At 32.6% G+C, this 17,249-nt stretch overlaps 1 protein-coding gene across 4 annotated transcripts in view; it reads left to right on the forward strand.

The window, feature by feature from the left end:
* Positions 1 to 15,361, forward strand: part of LOC111640982 (serine/threonine-protein kinase SIK3-like) — a 143,355-nt gene extending 127,994 nt beyond the window's left edge. For all 4 annotated transcript variants that reach the window (XM_023387080.1, XM_023387077.1, XM_023387078.1 and 1 more), the window contains exons 12-15: positions 936 to 1,039; positions 4,299 to 4,441; positions 5,499 to 5,704; positions 11,139 to 15,361. In XM_023387080.1, the coding sequence (XP_023242848.1) occupies positions 936 to 1,039; positions 4,299 to 4,441; positions 5,499 to 5,704; positions 11,139 to 12,617 (1,932 nt within the window). In that variant the 3' untranslated portion in view covers positions 12,618 to 15,361. The remainder of the gene's footprint in view (positions 1 to 935; positions 1,040 to 4,298; positions 4,442 to 5,498; positions 5,705 to 11,138) is intronic.
* Positions 15,362 to 17,249: the final 1,888 nt, after the last annotated feature.

The raw sequence follows: 17,249 nt of genomic DNA on the forward strand, positions 1-17,249 counted from the left end.
CTGTACAAGTTTTTGTGGCTTTTTTAAAAGTTATGATAGTATTGCTTTTCTCAAACTCGTTTTTGTAACTGAGGTTCTATGACAAAATCCAATGGCTAAACAGAAAGCTTTCTCATAGCAGTATTCACTGATTGTTGAAACCTGCTTTATCAGCAGGTTTCAACAATCGGTGAATGCTGCTTTATCCTGCAGAGTTATTTTATAATTTAAAATGTGGCAGAAAAGTGGCAGTTTTGATTCCTCAAAACAGATTATGGCAGCCAATAAGGTCATTCAACAAAGATGAAACTGCAGAATTCATCTGCTATAAGTAATAGATATGTATATATATAAAAGCAGGAATATATTATATATTAATATATTTAATATTAAAAAGGAATATGTAGAATTCATGTTTACAGTTCATAGTTTTCATAGAACACTGCTTTTCTGAAAGTGAAGAAAGTTTCCTATTTTGAATATCTTTATTAATTCTTATTGAAATTTTGGCTTAAAGTTATATGGTCATATCACAAACATGTACCTTTAAGCTAACCTTTTAATTATAATTAATAAATTAACTTTAATTAGGCCAAAAGTAATCTGAAGGTTTATTCTTGTGTTTTGTAATAATTTTACAATATGATTTGATTCTTTCAATAATGTTTTTCGACTTATTTAAGTTATTCCATTTAAAAAAACTATAACAGATCAGTAAATAAACAAAAGTGTACCTGGGCATTCAAAAAGTTCTGAGATTTATTATTAATAAACAGAATGCTATAGGAAAGGATTAGAAGGCTCTGGTTATGTTGGACCCTGCCTTTCACTGTCCGGTTACTCAATTCTGGACGTGACCAAACCTGTGACAAAAATTATTGTAAATTAAGAACAATATTACTTGAAAAATTGGATGAATACAGTTTAATTTTTAATTAAAAAAGTATTATTTATAGATATCTCCAGTAAGTGCTACTCTACCTCAAGTTCTTCAGGTGTTAGCAGTTCATGAAGATGATGGGGATAGGGAAGATTCTTCTGACAGTGGTGCAATATCAAGGTACTATGATTATTCTTAATTTCATATAATTACTTTTATTTTGTATACTCTTTCTGGTATTTATTAGTTATTAGAACTTTAAAACCTACAAAATAGCACAGTAAATTTTGTCTTTATTAAAAAATGTCCTAAAATTAATGCAGGATTTAAATTTCATGCCAATTTTCTTCTGTTGGGTTGGCATTGTTATCTGAAGGGATATCTTGTAGTAAACACATTGTAGTTAGTTAATATGGAGCAATACACGATGAAGGAGCATATAATGATGATCAAAACTTATTACAAGTATGGGGATAGTTTTGCTGTAACTGTGCAAATTATGTGGCACTTTTGGTTGGAGAAACATGCCAAATAAAATGCAAAGATTGTGCAAATAATGACTGGTGCATGCCCAACGAGTGACAGTTTGGTGTGGATTTTGGACCATTGGAGTGACTGGACCATATTTCTTCAAAAATGAGGCTGAAAATGCACTTACTGTTAATGGTGTGCATTATCGTGGGATGATATCAGAGTTTTTGTGCCTAATTTGGGCAGCATGGATTTGAGTGACATGTGGTTCCAGCAGGATTGTGCCAGTTGTCATATGGCATACAAAACAATTGAGTTGTTTTGGCAGAAGTTTCATGGATGACTCATATCACACAACAGCGATCAGAATTAGCCACCAGTCATCATGCAATCTGATACCATGCAACTTTTTTCTGTGGGATTTATAAAGTCCAAAGTTTATGCCACTAAAATAAGAACAATTCCTGAATTGAAATCAGAAATTTGAAAAGTTGTTGACAAAATTGAGCTGCAACTGTGTGAAAAATGTAATTGAAAATTTTTGTCAAAAGAATATGAGTGTGTCAGAAGTCATGGGGACATTGTCAGATATTCTATTTCATATTTAATTACAATGTTTACCCTTTAAAATGTTATAATAACTTTGCCAATTACAGAATAAATAATATGTTATTTTTAAAATTTAAATCTTGCATTACTTTTGGGACCCTCTTGGGACTTTTAATTTTATTAGAGAAATTTGCTTTGTTCTATTATAATCATAAGTTATCCAAAATTTTTTCAAAAAATGAACATTTTAAGAGAGATATAGACAACTTTGTTAAATCTCTTGTTGTACCATACATATGTATATAATAAAATAGTGTGTGTGTGTGTGTGTACACACATACTATATGTACTATACTGTATGCCCATGGTAATTGAATTATGGCTTGTGAGCCACTTGTGGCTCTTCTAGACCCTTATTGCAGCTCCTGTATATCAGACCCCTACCCCTTATTACTTAGAGATAAAGGTCTGACTTTGGTGCTATTCCTCTATATATACATACACACAGCATATAGATTATATATGAAATATCATTTCAAAATAAGATGCAGCACTCATGTATTTCTGACATGCAGTATATTGGTGTGTGGCTTCTATCATAACAAGGTTTGGCCACTTCTGCTATATAAATATCAGTACATTAAATTAAAATTGATTAAATAATTTAGAAAATTATGAAAGAAAAGATTGACCTAGAGCAGAAATTGAACCTTCAACTCCCACTTACTGTGTACATTCACTGCCAACTACACTATTCAGATCTCGGTTTAAGTCGAAAAACCTAGACGTTTCTGATAGTGTAAAGCAGGGATGAGCAACCTTTCTCTATGTAAGAGCCGCATTTCAAAACTTTTGAACTGATGCGGGCCACATACAAGAGAAAAGAGGAGGGAAATGTCATTAAATCACAATTATTTATTCATATTTAATTATAAATTAGCATAGGTATACTCAATTTAGCTTCTGGAATTGATGTAAATGTAATATATTGGAAATATTTGGTTAAATATTTTATTTATTTTAATTTAAGCATATTGGTACAGATCATGATGCTGGGAGAAAACAAAAACAAAACACAAATATACAAAATCATACAAAATTATACAGCATATCAAACAAATATATGCAACATTTAATTAAATAAAATCAAACAAAAAAAGTTAAATTCATTCTAAACTTAAATTTAAATGGGAGAACTATCCAAAAAAACAAATTTAAATTATTACCAACAGACTAGGCTAAAACCTTACCTAAAAAATTGAAAAATAAACAATTTAATCACTTGTTCACAAATCGGATAGTCTCTGAAATATCCAAAGCTAACTGCTGGTTAAATAACAAACAGACCATGCTCCCAGGGTGCAATTTACATTAAATTATTAACAGTTTTCACTATAAACCTAAAAACAAAGGAAAAGAAATCAGATTACCATAAAACTAACTTCATAAGATAAACAATTTAACCTTTTTAATAAAAATAAATACCTTGAAAAACGAATCAGCATTAGAAATTACTTTTGTAAAATTATCAAACAAAAAAAAGTAACACCAATGTAATTTTGACAAAAAAGTACAAACTCAATCATGTGATATGCATCCAATGGTGAATCAGCCGCACCACATATCCACATAGCCCTTCTGTAATTACATAAAAATCTCAATGAATTACACCTAACTTGCATTAATACGGCCATAACATTACAAGAAAGATTACTATTATAAATAGAATCATCAAAAAAAGATTTATTCAAATTTTTATACCACCCACAATAAGTACTTAATAATATACTATTATTCAGTTTTGAAATATAATTATCAAAGTTATTTAACTTTAGTAAATAAACTCCATTAACATTTTTGAACAGATTTTCGAGATCAATTCCATTCCTTGCACAATTTACAGACAAATACTTTGTCCATGGTAACTCTAGTTGTTTCAAAACTATATTTGGTTAAATATTGGTCATTGCTTGTTTTAAATTAGTTTTGATGTGTCTGTTAGCCAGTTTCTTGTTTTAATTTTTACTGAATTCATTGTGGAAAAACTGTTCATATACATAAGTTGTAGAAAATAATGTTTGAATTTTTGCTCCATACTTCCTTAAGTTGGGAAATTGATATATTTATTCATATTTTATGCAACATGGATTGCAAAAAGTATTACTGTGGACTTCATGCTGCCCAAAGGCTGTGGGTTGCTCATTTCTGGTGTAAAGGGATCCAGAGATCCTTGAGATGAGAGAAGATTTTTTCTTCTAGAATTTTCAGAATTATTTAACTGATTTTCTTAATTTTTGTTATTATTATAAGATGATGGCATAGCTTCCTATCTTGAGCCCAAATTTTTTTTTGTAATCATTATTCTTGTAGCCCAAAACTTGGCAGTGTTTGAGTTATATGTATATAAACTTAATTTTAGATATCTTCAAACAAGAGGACACAGTAAGCGTCACACACTCGCAATTCCAAGTGCAGAAGAAGTTCAAGAAATGCAGTGGAAAATGCAACAACCATTAAAACAAAGGAGAACAGGTCTTTTAACTGTGATGGAAAAGCAATCAGGTATTTTTTCCATGCTCCTATTACACTGCATAATTTCATTAATTGTTTATTTTAATGATTTTTACTGTTTTTTATTAATTTAATTGATATATTTTGAATTAAAACCTAAAACTTTCAATAATGGAAGTTTATCAGACTATAAAATCTTACATTCCAGTTGTCACATTTCAAATATTTTAAAATTATTTATTTCTACCCATATTTTTGATTGTTGCCAAATGAAAATCAAAATTAGGCCCAAGCCCTCAGCTCATCTTGTAAAATTTTAGAATGTTGACTCTGACTACTGCCTCTAAATAATAATTTAAAATGTACTTTAATTCTATTAACCTGGAATGGCATTATCAAGTGAATCATTCTTAAATCAATGCCAACATCTTAAATATCCAGCAAATAACACTCTAATGCTAACAATTTCAGCCAAATTCATTCACCACCATCAATGAATTTGACCAGAAACATTAGCATTAGAGTGTTAATTGCTAGATGTGTAAGATGTTGCTATTTTAAGCTCCTTAAATAGATTTGTATAGGGCAATTTTATTTCTTAAGTTTGGTTTTCATCTAATCAAATCCACACAAATTAGTAGTATAAACAGTTGTGTGTATAATATCAATTTACCATCAAAATACCTTTGAAAACCAGCAAATAATTTAATAATTGAATGCACAACTAATCAGATGCTTGCCTCATGAAGGTCTTTTGAGTAAGTTGAATACATTTGCTTATTCCCATCATTAGCTTATTGTATAATAATTAAAAAAAGGAATTATTTCAGAACCACATCAAACTTTCAGGACACTAAATTTTTTTTTAAATTGCTGACAATAGGAAGATAAAAAATGATATAATGTAGTAAATTTTATTTAGTTCCTAAAAATTTTTAGATATTTTCTAAATCTTATATACTATGTACTATTTAATTCTACTAATATTTATTTTATTACTTAAAAATATGACTAAGATTAAATAATTTTACTCAGTTACAATAGTTAAACTATATAATTTTAGTTAGTAAAATAGATAACTTAATGGTAAATTTTTATTTTTCATCAGCTAGAGAATGTTTTAAAGATTTTAGTAGTTTTCATTCATCGTCCGGGAGATTTTCACCCGTTAGAAGAGCCAGCGACGGTAGTCCCCAAATTACTCAATTTAGAGGACAGCTGGAGAGGATATATACACAAACTGTATCATCAGCTCATGAAGATGAAAGTACAAATTCAGTAAAAGCATTACAACAAGAATATCAACAACTTCAGGTTGGTAGGGATTTTTATGAAATTAGATCATTATAACATTGGATTTACTGTGTACCAATAATCTCATGATTCACCAGATATTTTAAAACTTGATTTAGGAAATTTCAAGAATATTTGCTTTGTAATAACTTTACTGTTTGATATTGATTCTCTCCATCTTAGATATGCCATTAGCTAGGAGAAGACTAGTTTCATTACAAACTCCATGGAAACAGCAAGTAAAAATATACAAATGCTAAATAGTTTAAGGCAGCGTTCCCCAACCTTTTTATCGGCGCTGACTGGTTAACGTTTGATAATTTTACTGCGGCCTGCTGAGGGGGACGTTGATTGTTTATATTTTAGATTGTTTTGATTTAATAATTTTAACTTAATTGTATTTAAACATGCCTTCAAAATAAAATACAGTTACACCAAAAAATGAATATAAAGTGATTTAACATTTTAACTCACTAGAACACTAAATCAATGAGAACCCTGAGCTTGTTTCTTTGGAACAAGACGGTTCCATCTGGGGGTAATAGGAGACAATGACACCCGAAGTGTGTTGCTTATGTCCAGTTTATTCCGTTGTTTTGTTTTGGTTGCTGTCACTGCAGAAAACCCTGCTTTACACAAATAGGATGTCAGAAATGGCAATAGGGATTTAAGTGCTGTGGTGGCAATCTCATGGTATTCCGCCATGACTTTAATCCAGAACACTGGCAGAGTTGTTGTCTTGAACGTAGTTTTAAGACCGCTGTCATTTGCAATCTCCAGCAGTTGATCTTCTTCTTGCAGAGACATGCTAGATTCACCTGGTTTGTTGACAAATGGGTCGTGGATCCATTCCTTACCAGTTCGTGGGTCTTTTGTGGTTGGGAAGTAGCACTCAAACTCTTTTAAAAGCAAAGACAAGTGATCGTGCACCAACTGGAAGAATGAATGCTCAGGCTCAGTCTTGCCTAAAATCCCCGCTAATGTCTGAAACATGTTCAAAATGCCTCTGTTCACGTGCTGTCTCCACAACTCCAGTTTGGCTTTAAATGCAACTACAGGTAACCCCCGTATAACACGGTAGTTACGTTCCAAAAAATTGCCGTGTTATGCGAATCCGTGTTATACGAAACAAAGAACTAATACGAAAAGGAGGGTTAGGTTCCAAAAATTAAAAAACATACTAGTATATTTTCATAATTAAGATAAATATCTTTATTAAAATTTTTTTAAGTGATACATATTAATATAAATTAAACAATGTTTTCTTCGTCATCACTAAAAACACTATTAATTAACCGAGAGCGTTTTCTTTTTGGCAAGTTATCCTTATCCTCTGAGCATTTTTCTGCATTATCTTCAGATCCATGCTTTACCTTTTGCAAAATGTATGTAATTTTAGATTGCTTGCTTCTAGTTAAAAGGTCTTTATAAATTTCCTTATATGGTGCTAAGCACTTATGAAGAATAAAGCAAGTATGGAATAAGGGAAAAACATTCGGCAACATCAGAAGCAGAAGCGTCGCGATCTGGCAACATGAAACAAGTTTCGAGAAGGATCACGTGTATCGAGAAGGCGAGAAGAGAAAATTTATATACAGTACTTAAGTACTAATAGTTCACGAAAATAATAATTTTTGTGAACTATTATTAGTTAAGTATGTAAAAATTTATTACATTTCCTGTTGTACGAGGGTTTTACCCAATTCTCGAACCGTGTCAGAGTGAATCCGTGCTATAAAAGGATAAAAGTACCGTGTTATACGGGGGATGGTACCAATTCTCAAACCGTGTTAGAGCGAATCCGTGCTATAGAAGTGCCGTGTTATACGGGGGTTACCTGTACTTTGTCTGCCAACTTGAAAACAGTTGTCATTTTCTCCTGAAGGGACAGATTGAGTTCATTGAGCAGGCTGAATATGTCACACAGGTAAGCCAGTTTTGCGACCCATACCTTGTCACTGAAATGTGCTGCCAGCGGTGACTTCTTTTCTGAGAGAAATCTTTGCAATGGCTCTCGTAAATCAAACACTCTGGTTAGCGATTTTCCTCTGGATAACCATCTTATTTCTGTGTATAAGAGAAGGCATCTGTGCTCTGCGTCCATCTCCTCACAAAGCTGCTCAAACAGGCGTGAGTTAAGGGCGTGTGCTTTGATGTGGTTAATAACTTTAACAACATCAATCAGCACGCTGTTAAATTCTGGTGACATTTTTCGGCTTGCCAGCATTTCCCTGTGAATGATACAATGCGTAGATTCACTTTCAGTTGCAACCTCCTTAATCCGAGCAGTTAAGCCAGACAGTCGTTCGGTCATGGTAGCAGCTCCGTCTGTGCATATGCCGACACAAAAGGACTGTTTTAGTTGTCCTGATATATAACCATCCAGCGACTTGAACAGTTCTGCTCCTGTGGTGTTGGTTGGCAAAGATAGTGCACATAACAAATCCTCATGCACATCCTCCTGATATAGATATCGCACATAAACAAGTAGTATTGCCTTGTTGTTGATATCTATAGATTCGTCAACCTGGAGTGTGTACCACAGTGATGTATTAATCCTCTCCAACAATTGTGTCTCAATGTCTTCATATATTTCCTCAATGCGCTTAGTCACAGTGCTAGCCGACAAAGGCACATATGCTATCTTTTCCACAGCAGCCTCTCCTAGAAGTTCACAGCTTTAATGGAGGGCAATATCAATTCTTCACCGATAGTGAATGGCTTTTTAGCCTTAGCAATACGGTTAGCCACCAAATATGATGCTCTCAGTGCATTCTCCTTTATTGATGTGGTGGCCCTCAGAAATTTCTTCTGTCCTTCGTGTTCCCATTTTTTTATTCAAAATACTCCAAGGGCTTGTCTTTTAATCCAGGGTGCATGGCATTCAAGTGGCAAAGCAGTTTTGAAAGTTTCATTGCCTCATTAGAGAGCTGGTCACTGCAAACTATGCAGAGCAGGATTGGTTTGTGGGAACCACCTGTCCTGATAAATCCATATTTCAAATAGGACTCATGGTATTGTCTGTTAAAAGTTTTATGTTTCTTTGATGTTGAAGGTCTTCTTCTGTCTCTTCACTGAGCCATTTCTTTTTCCCAAGGAAACTTTTTAACGATGTCTGTTTCGTACTCATTTTTGCTAATTTGTGAGTTAAATTTGAGCAAACACAATATACACATACATCAGTGAAGTCAGATGTGGTGATTTCTTGTAACCGTGAATGAATCAAAAGGCAAGATTAATTAACAAGAACATTTATTGACTTGCACACGTCGGACTTGAATCTTACACAAAAGACATCTGCTATCATGAAAATTAACAAAAAAAATATACATTTATCAGACAATAGACAAAGACTCAGTTTGTAAACAATTTACCTTTTGTATATACAACTGACACTTGATCCAGAGCTATCTTTCAATGATCGGACATAAGTTAAGCGTCATATGCTCATTTTTTAAGCGCAGTTTACAATAATGAATATGATTAATCTTAACATCAGATCAACTTAGACCAACCTAACAGATCTTAGGTGAACTCAACTTTCCCACCTAAACCCAATCTTTTTATACAGATTGAAGAAAATGCTAATCGACCAATCAGTGTTTCATAGCACTATCAGACGTCTGCCGATTGTACAATGTTTGCTGGCCAATCAGTGCTCCTGTTTTCGAAACTAACCGTCGTTTCTTGATCCAAGCTTCTACGGCGTCAACTGTTGCTTGTTTGAAAAGAAAAAGGGCGGAAATGTACATCCAGGCGATTCCATCGCGACACTCTCCACCAAAGCTACAATGCCACTGCCGCTTGCAGCCACTCAGCTCCAGACATCACCTAAAACCACCTCAATATCACAATATTTTGTGCATACACGGTATTGGTGTGGTTTTAGGTGACAACTCTCAGCTCCCGGTTAACCACACGTCCATTAAAAGTCGCGCAAACCCGAGAGAAATACACCACAGTAAATAAAATGGAAATAATTTAATGTTCCTTGGGCGGCCCGGTACTATTTGATCCACGGACTGGTACCGGTCCGTGGCTCGGGTTGGGGACCACTGGTTTAAGGAACCTAAATTTTATTGGATGAAATGTTTTTTGGAACTCTCTTGTCCTTTCATCAACAGAACATTGTAACATTCCACTGATGATGGGATGTTTGACAGAACTTATCGATGTTTTTGTTCAAATTTTCTGATTTGAATGTTCTGCAGATTTGATTTGGGACAGAGGAGTCCTGAAAAAATTTTAATCCAATAAAATTTTGGCTTCCTTAATCAGTTTAGCATTTGTACATTTTTACTTGAATGTAATTAAAATATTTCAAAAAGTCTTTACATTTGACGAAATAATTCTGTAACAATGACAATTATATTGCTAAAATTTTATACATTAAGTTTTAAATTTGTTCTTAAAAAAGTTTTTTCTGGAGTTCTTGTTATATCAGAAGTGTTTTAAATACAATGTTTGTATTTACAACACTCCTTTGTAGTCAATGTTAATATCTGAGGATGAGAAACTCTTCAAAAACATTTAGTGTGACCTTATACTTCACTTCAATAAATATTTTTGTAATGAGTTTGTAACAAAGAATTGGATTAAGCTTAGAACTGTCTTCAAATGAACTAACATATTTAATATTAACAATCTGATAAATTCTTCAGATTAAATTTGATAATATACAGTCATATATATTTGTTGTATGGGGTCTTCCAAAATGAATGCTACCATTTTAAATTACTGTAATTATGTTAATTATTATCTGGGAAGTAAATAATTTATACCAATCACTAGAGTAATCATCTGAGTTTCATCTCCCATCTGCATTCAAGTGTCTTGTTGTCTAGTACCTCTAAAAAGTGTCATAAACAAAAACAGTAACTCTGAACAGAGAAAGCATTTTGTGTTCTGCAGTTTACAAAATCAGAATCACTCATTGCTGTTCAACATGAATTATCTGCAGTGGCTACAGTGAATACAATTGTGGAGCTGCAGGAGCTGTAGCATTGTGGCTGTTGTAAGAGTAATAACAGATATGTTGTGTAAGAGTATGAAGACTGAGTATTGGTTGGAGGTATGTTGTGTGACATGAGTGCACACATTGAAAAATTGTAATGGACAAATGTGAAACTTGGACAGTTTTCAAAGTTTTGTATTTAACGTACAGTACAACATTCTCAATAATAATTAAACATAATTTCAGTAATTGAAGATGCTAGAATTGTTTTTTGGAAAATCCTGTATTTTTGCTTCTTGAACTTAAGAAGCAAGCAGCTGACAGTCCCACTTGATACATGTTTTCATTTTATATTAGTAAAGATAACCATATTTAAATTTTCTTTTTATAAATTTTAAATATTATACAGTTATTGGTTTAATGTCATAATCAAATAAAATATTTTGAATTTTCTATAATTATAATTTACAGCATTAATTGAAAATAAATTATTGTTTACAGCAAAAACACAGTGGAATTACTGATACTCAAATATGGGCTGAAATGCAAAGAAGACATTCTTTACATATTCAACAAATGGCACATCTTCAACCTGGTCTCATTACAACTTCAGCATCTTCACCACCTTCCATAGCTGGGTCACCAAGTCATCAGACTCCGCCTAATTCAGGTTCTCCAGCAGTTCTTACTCAACATTTACAGAAACTTCATTTACAAAGAAGAGGGAGTCCTGTGGGATTTGGTGGACACGATTCTCCTCTCCAAACATTTCAACGTGTACAACAGTTATCAACACCGCATTGTAGTAGTCCGCCTCCCGTAATGCCAACTCCTTTTGTTTCGGACGTGTCTACGGGTGCTGTTTCTCCCCCTTATCCAAGAGGATCTGGAATTTCCTCTCCGCAAAACAGGACTTCACCTCCTCCTCATTATCCTGATTCTCCAACTCATGTTCCAACTGTTTATCCACGAATACAGTCAATTGTCAGTCAGCATCATCGGAATAGTCCTCCACCACCTTTTCAAAATTTAGGAATGATTCAAGAAGATGCAACTGAACACATCTCATTATCTACTAGTTCTCTAACAACACCTATGTTAGTAACACAGACTGATTCCATAAAGACTAGCGGTTTAGAACAGAAAAATTTTCCACAAATTAGTATTACTGATGAGACTGGAGAGGTAAGGATGAGTTCAACACTTCTTTATCCAGATACTTTTATACACGACTCTTATAATTCTCCTATGATGGGTTTCTCACAACAGTTTGGTAATGTAGGACAATTACAATATCCTCAAATTTTAACTTCTCCACAACCATCGGAACTGATGGACACTAGCAGTTTAATGAGCCAAGACGTTGAAATGTCAAGAATTGGCCAGTTTCTTCCATTGTGTGAAGTTACAAGTGAGGATACTATTTCTGATAAAACTCCCTGTAGCCCTAAACATGCTCAAAGATGGGTATCTACCCAAACCACTCGTGAATCCTATATTCAGGCAGAACACTTAAGAAGAACATTCCCTCCTACTAGTCATGGAACTTCGGAAATAAGACCACAAGGAGGTGAAATAAACTTGGTATCGAGTCAGCATGGACTAGGAAGTGATCCAAGTAGTCTTTCATGGCAGCAGGGACTTAAAAGTGAAACTGCAACTTTTTCTGAATTACGAAAAACACCTAGTGGTAGTGTTAGAGTTTCTTTATCTAGTAATATAGAAGGATCAATGTGTGTAGAAGATATACTTCAAGAAATTCAGCAGAGGTTAGATCCTAAGGTTCGTGGTATGTCACTTTTGTTACAACCATCTGAGAGAGGTTTGGCCGTTGAACATCCGGCGGGCGTTCAGATCGAACTGGAAGTTTGCGAGGGACCAAGACCAGAAGACAGAGGATTAAAAATGAGAAGGATATCTGGTGATAGTCTTCAGTATGACCAACTTTGTCATGAACTTATAGCTTGCATGAATATTTGAGAAGAATTTTTGGCAGTAATTTGAGTTAGCTTATTTTTCTCTTTAAGAAGAAGTTGCTTTTGTGACAAAAAGCAATTTACTGTTTGTGCCATATGATGCACACACACTGATCTGTTAATTGTCTCCTACGTTTTGGAGACAAATGGCTTAAGGTGACTAGTCGAAGATCCATCCCAATACAACCTTTGGCCACCTATGTGTCATTTTATTATGTGACACAAATGCAGAAGGGCCATAAATGCCTGCACATTGCTCATTATATACATGAGAAAGTGTATTAAGCACTGAGTGTATAATATGTTTTATAGAAACTTTAATTTACAAATAATTATAATTGAATGATGTTTAGAAAGGTGAGATGAAGTTATTTATTGCTTATCAGTTCAAACATCAATGTAGATGCAACCAATAATTCACGATACTCTAAAATTATTAAAGAAGAAAGTTGCTGCAAAAAGAAAAAAATGTGAATATTTTAAACAGATAAAAAATTATTCCCAAAGTTATTTATATTTAGTCAAGTTAAAAGGGGGAACCATATCACAATTTTAGGACAAAGCAGCAGCATTTTATGTACAATCTCATCTTCAGAGTGCAGCTTTCATTCTACAGAAATGCACAGGTGCCTTTTTCTCAATCTTTAACTCCTGTAAGGCTTTGTAGTAGTAAACTGATTAACTTAATTACACTAATTAAAACAATATACGAGAACATTTATTTACATAAAAAGAATTTAATCTTTGGCTAATTAACATATAGAGAGGGATAAAAAAGCAATTAAATGCAGCCTTGTGTAAAAAAATTCATTAGTAAAATGCAATGATCTCATTTTGATTTTATTGACGAATGTGTAAATCCCAGGTGGCAGACTATGCTCAATTATTAGGTGTCGAGGTCAGGTGTAAAAATTAAGTTAAAAATATCTGTTGGGATTTATTTCAGTTGAAGTAAGAACATATGAGTTTCAATGCAAATTTAGAGCAATTATGTAAGTAATATGGCATGAGTTTCATGCCCTTTGTATATCTTATGTATATATATGTTAAACACGGAGTTAAATCTCGTATATTACATTTATAGTTATTTAAGTAGAATCGGATGCGTCGGATTGGATGAAACTACAAAGCCTCATAGGATCTCTAATTAAAATGGTATAAATTAAAGACAATTTCTGAAAAAAACAAAATTATTTTAATTAGTTTTTAGCAGAAATTCATAATTTAAAGCATATCAGACAGCATCTTAAGCAATGGTTGATTGCAATATTCAAATTTAAGTTTATGTAAATATATAGCAAGAAAAGAATTTAAATGTATGGTTAGTGATTAATAAATAGGCATGAATGTCTCTCCGAGATTTTGTCATGCAGAAACTTGCATCATGTGATAGATTTGACGCAAGTATTAGCAGCGATTAGAAATAAACTAGACAGTAGTTAGTCCTTCAGTAGACACGAAAGTAATTAATGATTAATAATAATAAATAATATTGATAATAATAATAATAATAATACCCTATCTTAATTGGATGAAATATAGGGGTGAAAATTTGTAAAAAATAATAAAATAAAATAATAAAAATAAACAAAATGGACTGATTGGAAATTAATATTTTATATAAGTTCCTGCAGATATTTTTTGATTTTTTAGAATTTTATTGTGATGCAAGGGATATATAAAAAAGATTTTGTGATTATAATCTACAATCCAAAGTTTTTCTTTATCTTCATAATGTTTTTATCAAACGTACTTAAACTGGATGTTAAAAGAACCAAATGATGCTGTATGGAAGCGAGTTCAAACATTCACCAACTAAAAAAAGAATCATCTCCAGTGTTTAATTTGATCAGAATTTTAATTTTAAGAATGTCTCATACCATGTTTGACTCAGACAATCTTATATACTGTATGTTTCAAGATGTTTAATACATGTATACATGTATAAATATAAAGAAAGGAGGAAAAAAAAAAAAATATATATATATATGCTAACATGACCGTTACATACAGTACATAATATAATAACCTAAGTGTTAACGTTCTTCTGAATCTGTGATATTCTTTGTGCAGTACAAATTACTTTTCTTAGTGATCTTCATTCTGTTGTTATTTGTATATATATTATCAATAAGAGTTTTGTGATTATCAGCTATTGTTTATGTTTGGAGAATTTGCTCGAAATTTCAAAATCATTTCCTCTCTTATAGATAAAAATATCAGAATTACTTCCATAAGAAAGTGTATTTATTAATTTTTTGAAGTTTATTAATTTAATATATCTTATTAAGTTCGGAAAATGCATTTGGAAATTTCGAGCAAACGACAAATCTCTAATTATATATATTATATATTTTTTAGTTTCAGAAAGCTGGAATGTCGCGATTTGAAATCATGAACTGTAAACTGTGCCTTTCCTTCTTATCACTTTGTAAACCTCAGCAAAAAAATAGATATTCTGTATATGTTTGTGGAGTGGATAGAAACAAACATTCCAAAAAAAAAAAAAGAAAAAAAATCTTAACTCTCCAGTACTTTCTGTCATTTTTCTTGACAATTATGTGATGGTATTGATTCTTTTTTCCAGGAAGACAATCCGACTGTGAAGAATTTAGCACAAAGAAAATGTTAAATAGTGGTGTATCTACCAAAGTATCTAAATAAAGATCAATCGGAATATTATCTGATAAGATTTTTTACTTCACTGATTTTATTTTTAACACCTAACTTACAAATTTAACTTGAAAAACTGACATATTAAAACCAATATTTAGTCGTATTTTTTTGAGAATATATTTAAAATCCATGTTCTCAATAAATATGACTAAACATTGATTACAATAGATATACAATGTGAAGTCAGTAATTATTAATAAATTGCAAACAGTTACCAGAAGTTAAAGAGAATATTAATGTTCTGTAAACATTAAGGTACATGTTCCAATGTGTAAAACTCTACTGATTGTTGCCAAGTCACTGCATTGTTTCCAAATCCCTTTGGCATTTAAAAATGTTCACCAATCAAGTGTTCTTTTAAAGCTCTGAAATGGGTCTGGCACCGAGTGGTTACCACATTTTTGGATTTTTAAAAGTAATATGTGTGGTGGCCAATAAGTGATGAAAATATTCAGGAATGTGCTTCAGTGATTTCAACAACAATCAACAGACTTTGGTGCAGTGTGTTTTCAGAAGTTGGAATAAATGCTTGAATGTTTTTAGGGATTTTGTTGAAAAATTAATACTAGGTTAAAAATTTTCTTATCTTTTTGGTGTTTGTCTGTAAACCTGATTAAATGTCTTCTCTTATATAGGCCTGTTGTATGATTGTAATTAAAGTACTCTTACCCAATGGTCTAGAGAGATACTTAGCAGTCCAAATGCAACCAAATTTGATAAGATGAAATTTTAGCATATGCGAAGCCATTTCTGTAAAAAGAAAATTGGTATGAAAACTTACCACTGTGGCACTTTCTGGTATTGTATTGTGCTTGCAGTGCCAAAAACTGCCATAGTGGTAAGTTTTGTACTACTGTAATTTGTACAAGAGACTTGTTATACAGAGGAAATACTTAGTGCCTGGTCATGCTTAGTGATGCAGGAAATACTAAATATGGCTTCCATTCTGAAGGAGATAAACATGATTAATTCATCTTACATGCAGTGTGATACTGTTTTTCAAGGCTGCCAAATTTGCAACATGTCCTTCATAAACTACACTTAAAAAGTATAGTTTATAAAGGAATTACCAAAAATGACAGGAATTAATTAAGAGCCAAAGTGAGTGAGTTTGGGTACATATTTTTTTTTATATAGAAATGTCTTCTGCATGATGTAAAATGTTACCAACCAAATTTTATTGCACTTGGACTGTTAAATCTCTCTCTAGACAGCATTAATTAGAGATATTTTAATTACAATCATCCAATATATGAGATTATATAACAAATATTCAACATTAAATTATTTTAATATTACAGTTTGAATGTTGTTCATTTAACAAAATAGTATGGTTAAGATTCGTTGGATTTGGAGAATTGGAACTGAATTACTCTTATTGCTTGTTTATGCAATTTTTCAATAAGGCAACAATATGAGCACAACTAATGGTGACACCCTACTCTTACGTAAAATGGGCTATTTGCATTTTTAGAGCAGCCAACGTTTTGGCTGCTCTAGAAATGGTGCATAACATTTCATCTTTGCCACTTCAGTGTGTTGTGAGCCAGCCAGTTTGCCAAGACAAAGCATCGGCCTACTTTTGGGAACCTGGGATTGAATCTGAGTAGAGAACCCAGGATTTTTTCATGGGAAGTCTGTCCCAATACGTTGGCCAAACCTGTGATGAACATGCAATGAAGATCCTCTTTGAGACCACAGAGCAGAAAGAGCCAAAAATGAAAACTTCCAGCAACGAGTTTGGTAACTTTTCTGGCAAAACATTTTAAAAATGTGTGTGTCATGTGTTACGATGTTTTATCGATAGCATCAATCTCATAATACACAAACCTCCCTGCAAAATTTCAGAATTTTTTGACAAAATGCACAGAAGTTATTAAGCTTCAGATGGGTGAACAAAATTTTGCCCCCACAAACAGAAACATACATACACTAACATGAAAAACCAAATTTTTGCATC

This window comes from Centruroides sculpturatus, unplaced genomic scaffold (genome assembly GCF_000671375.1).
Source record: "Centruroides sculpturatus isolate CEXI.00-Female unplaced genomic scaffold, Cexi_2.0 scaffold187, whole genome shotgun sequence".
Lineage (NCBI taxonomy): Eukaryota > Metazoa > Arthropoda > Arachnida > Scorpiones > Buthidae > Centruroides > Centruroides sculpturatus.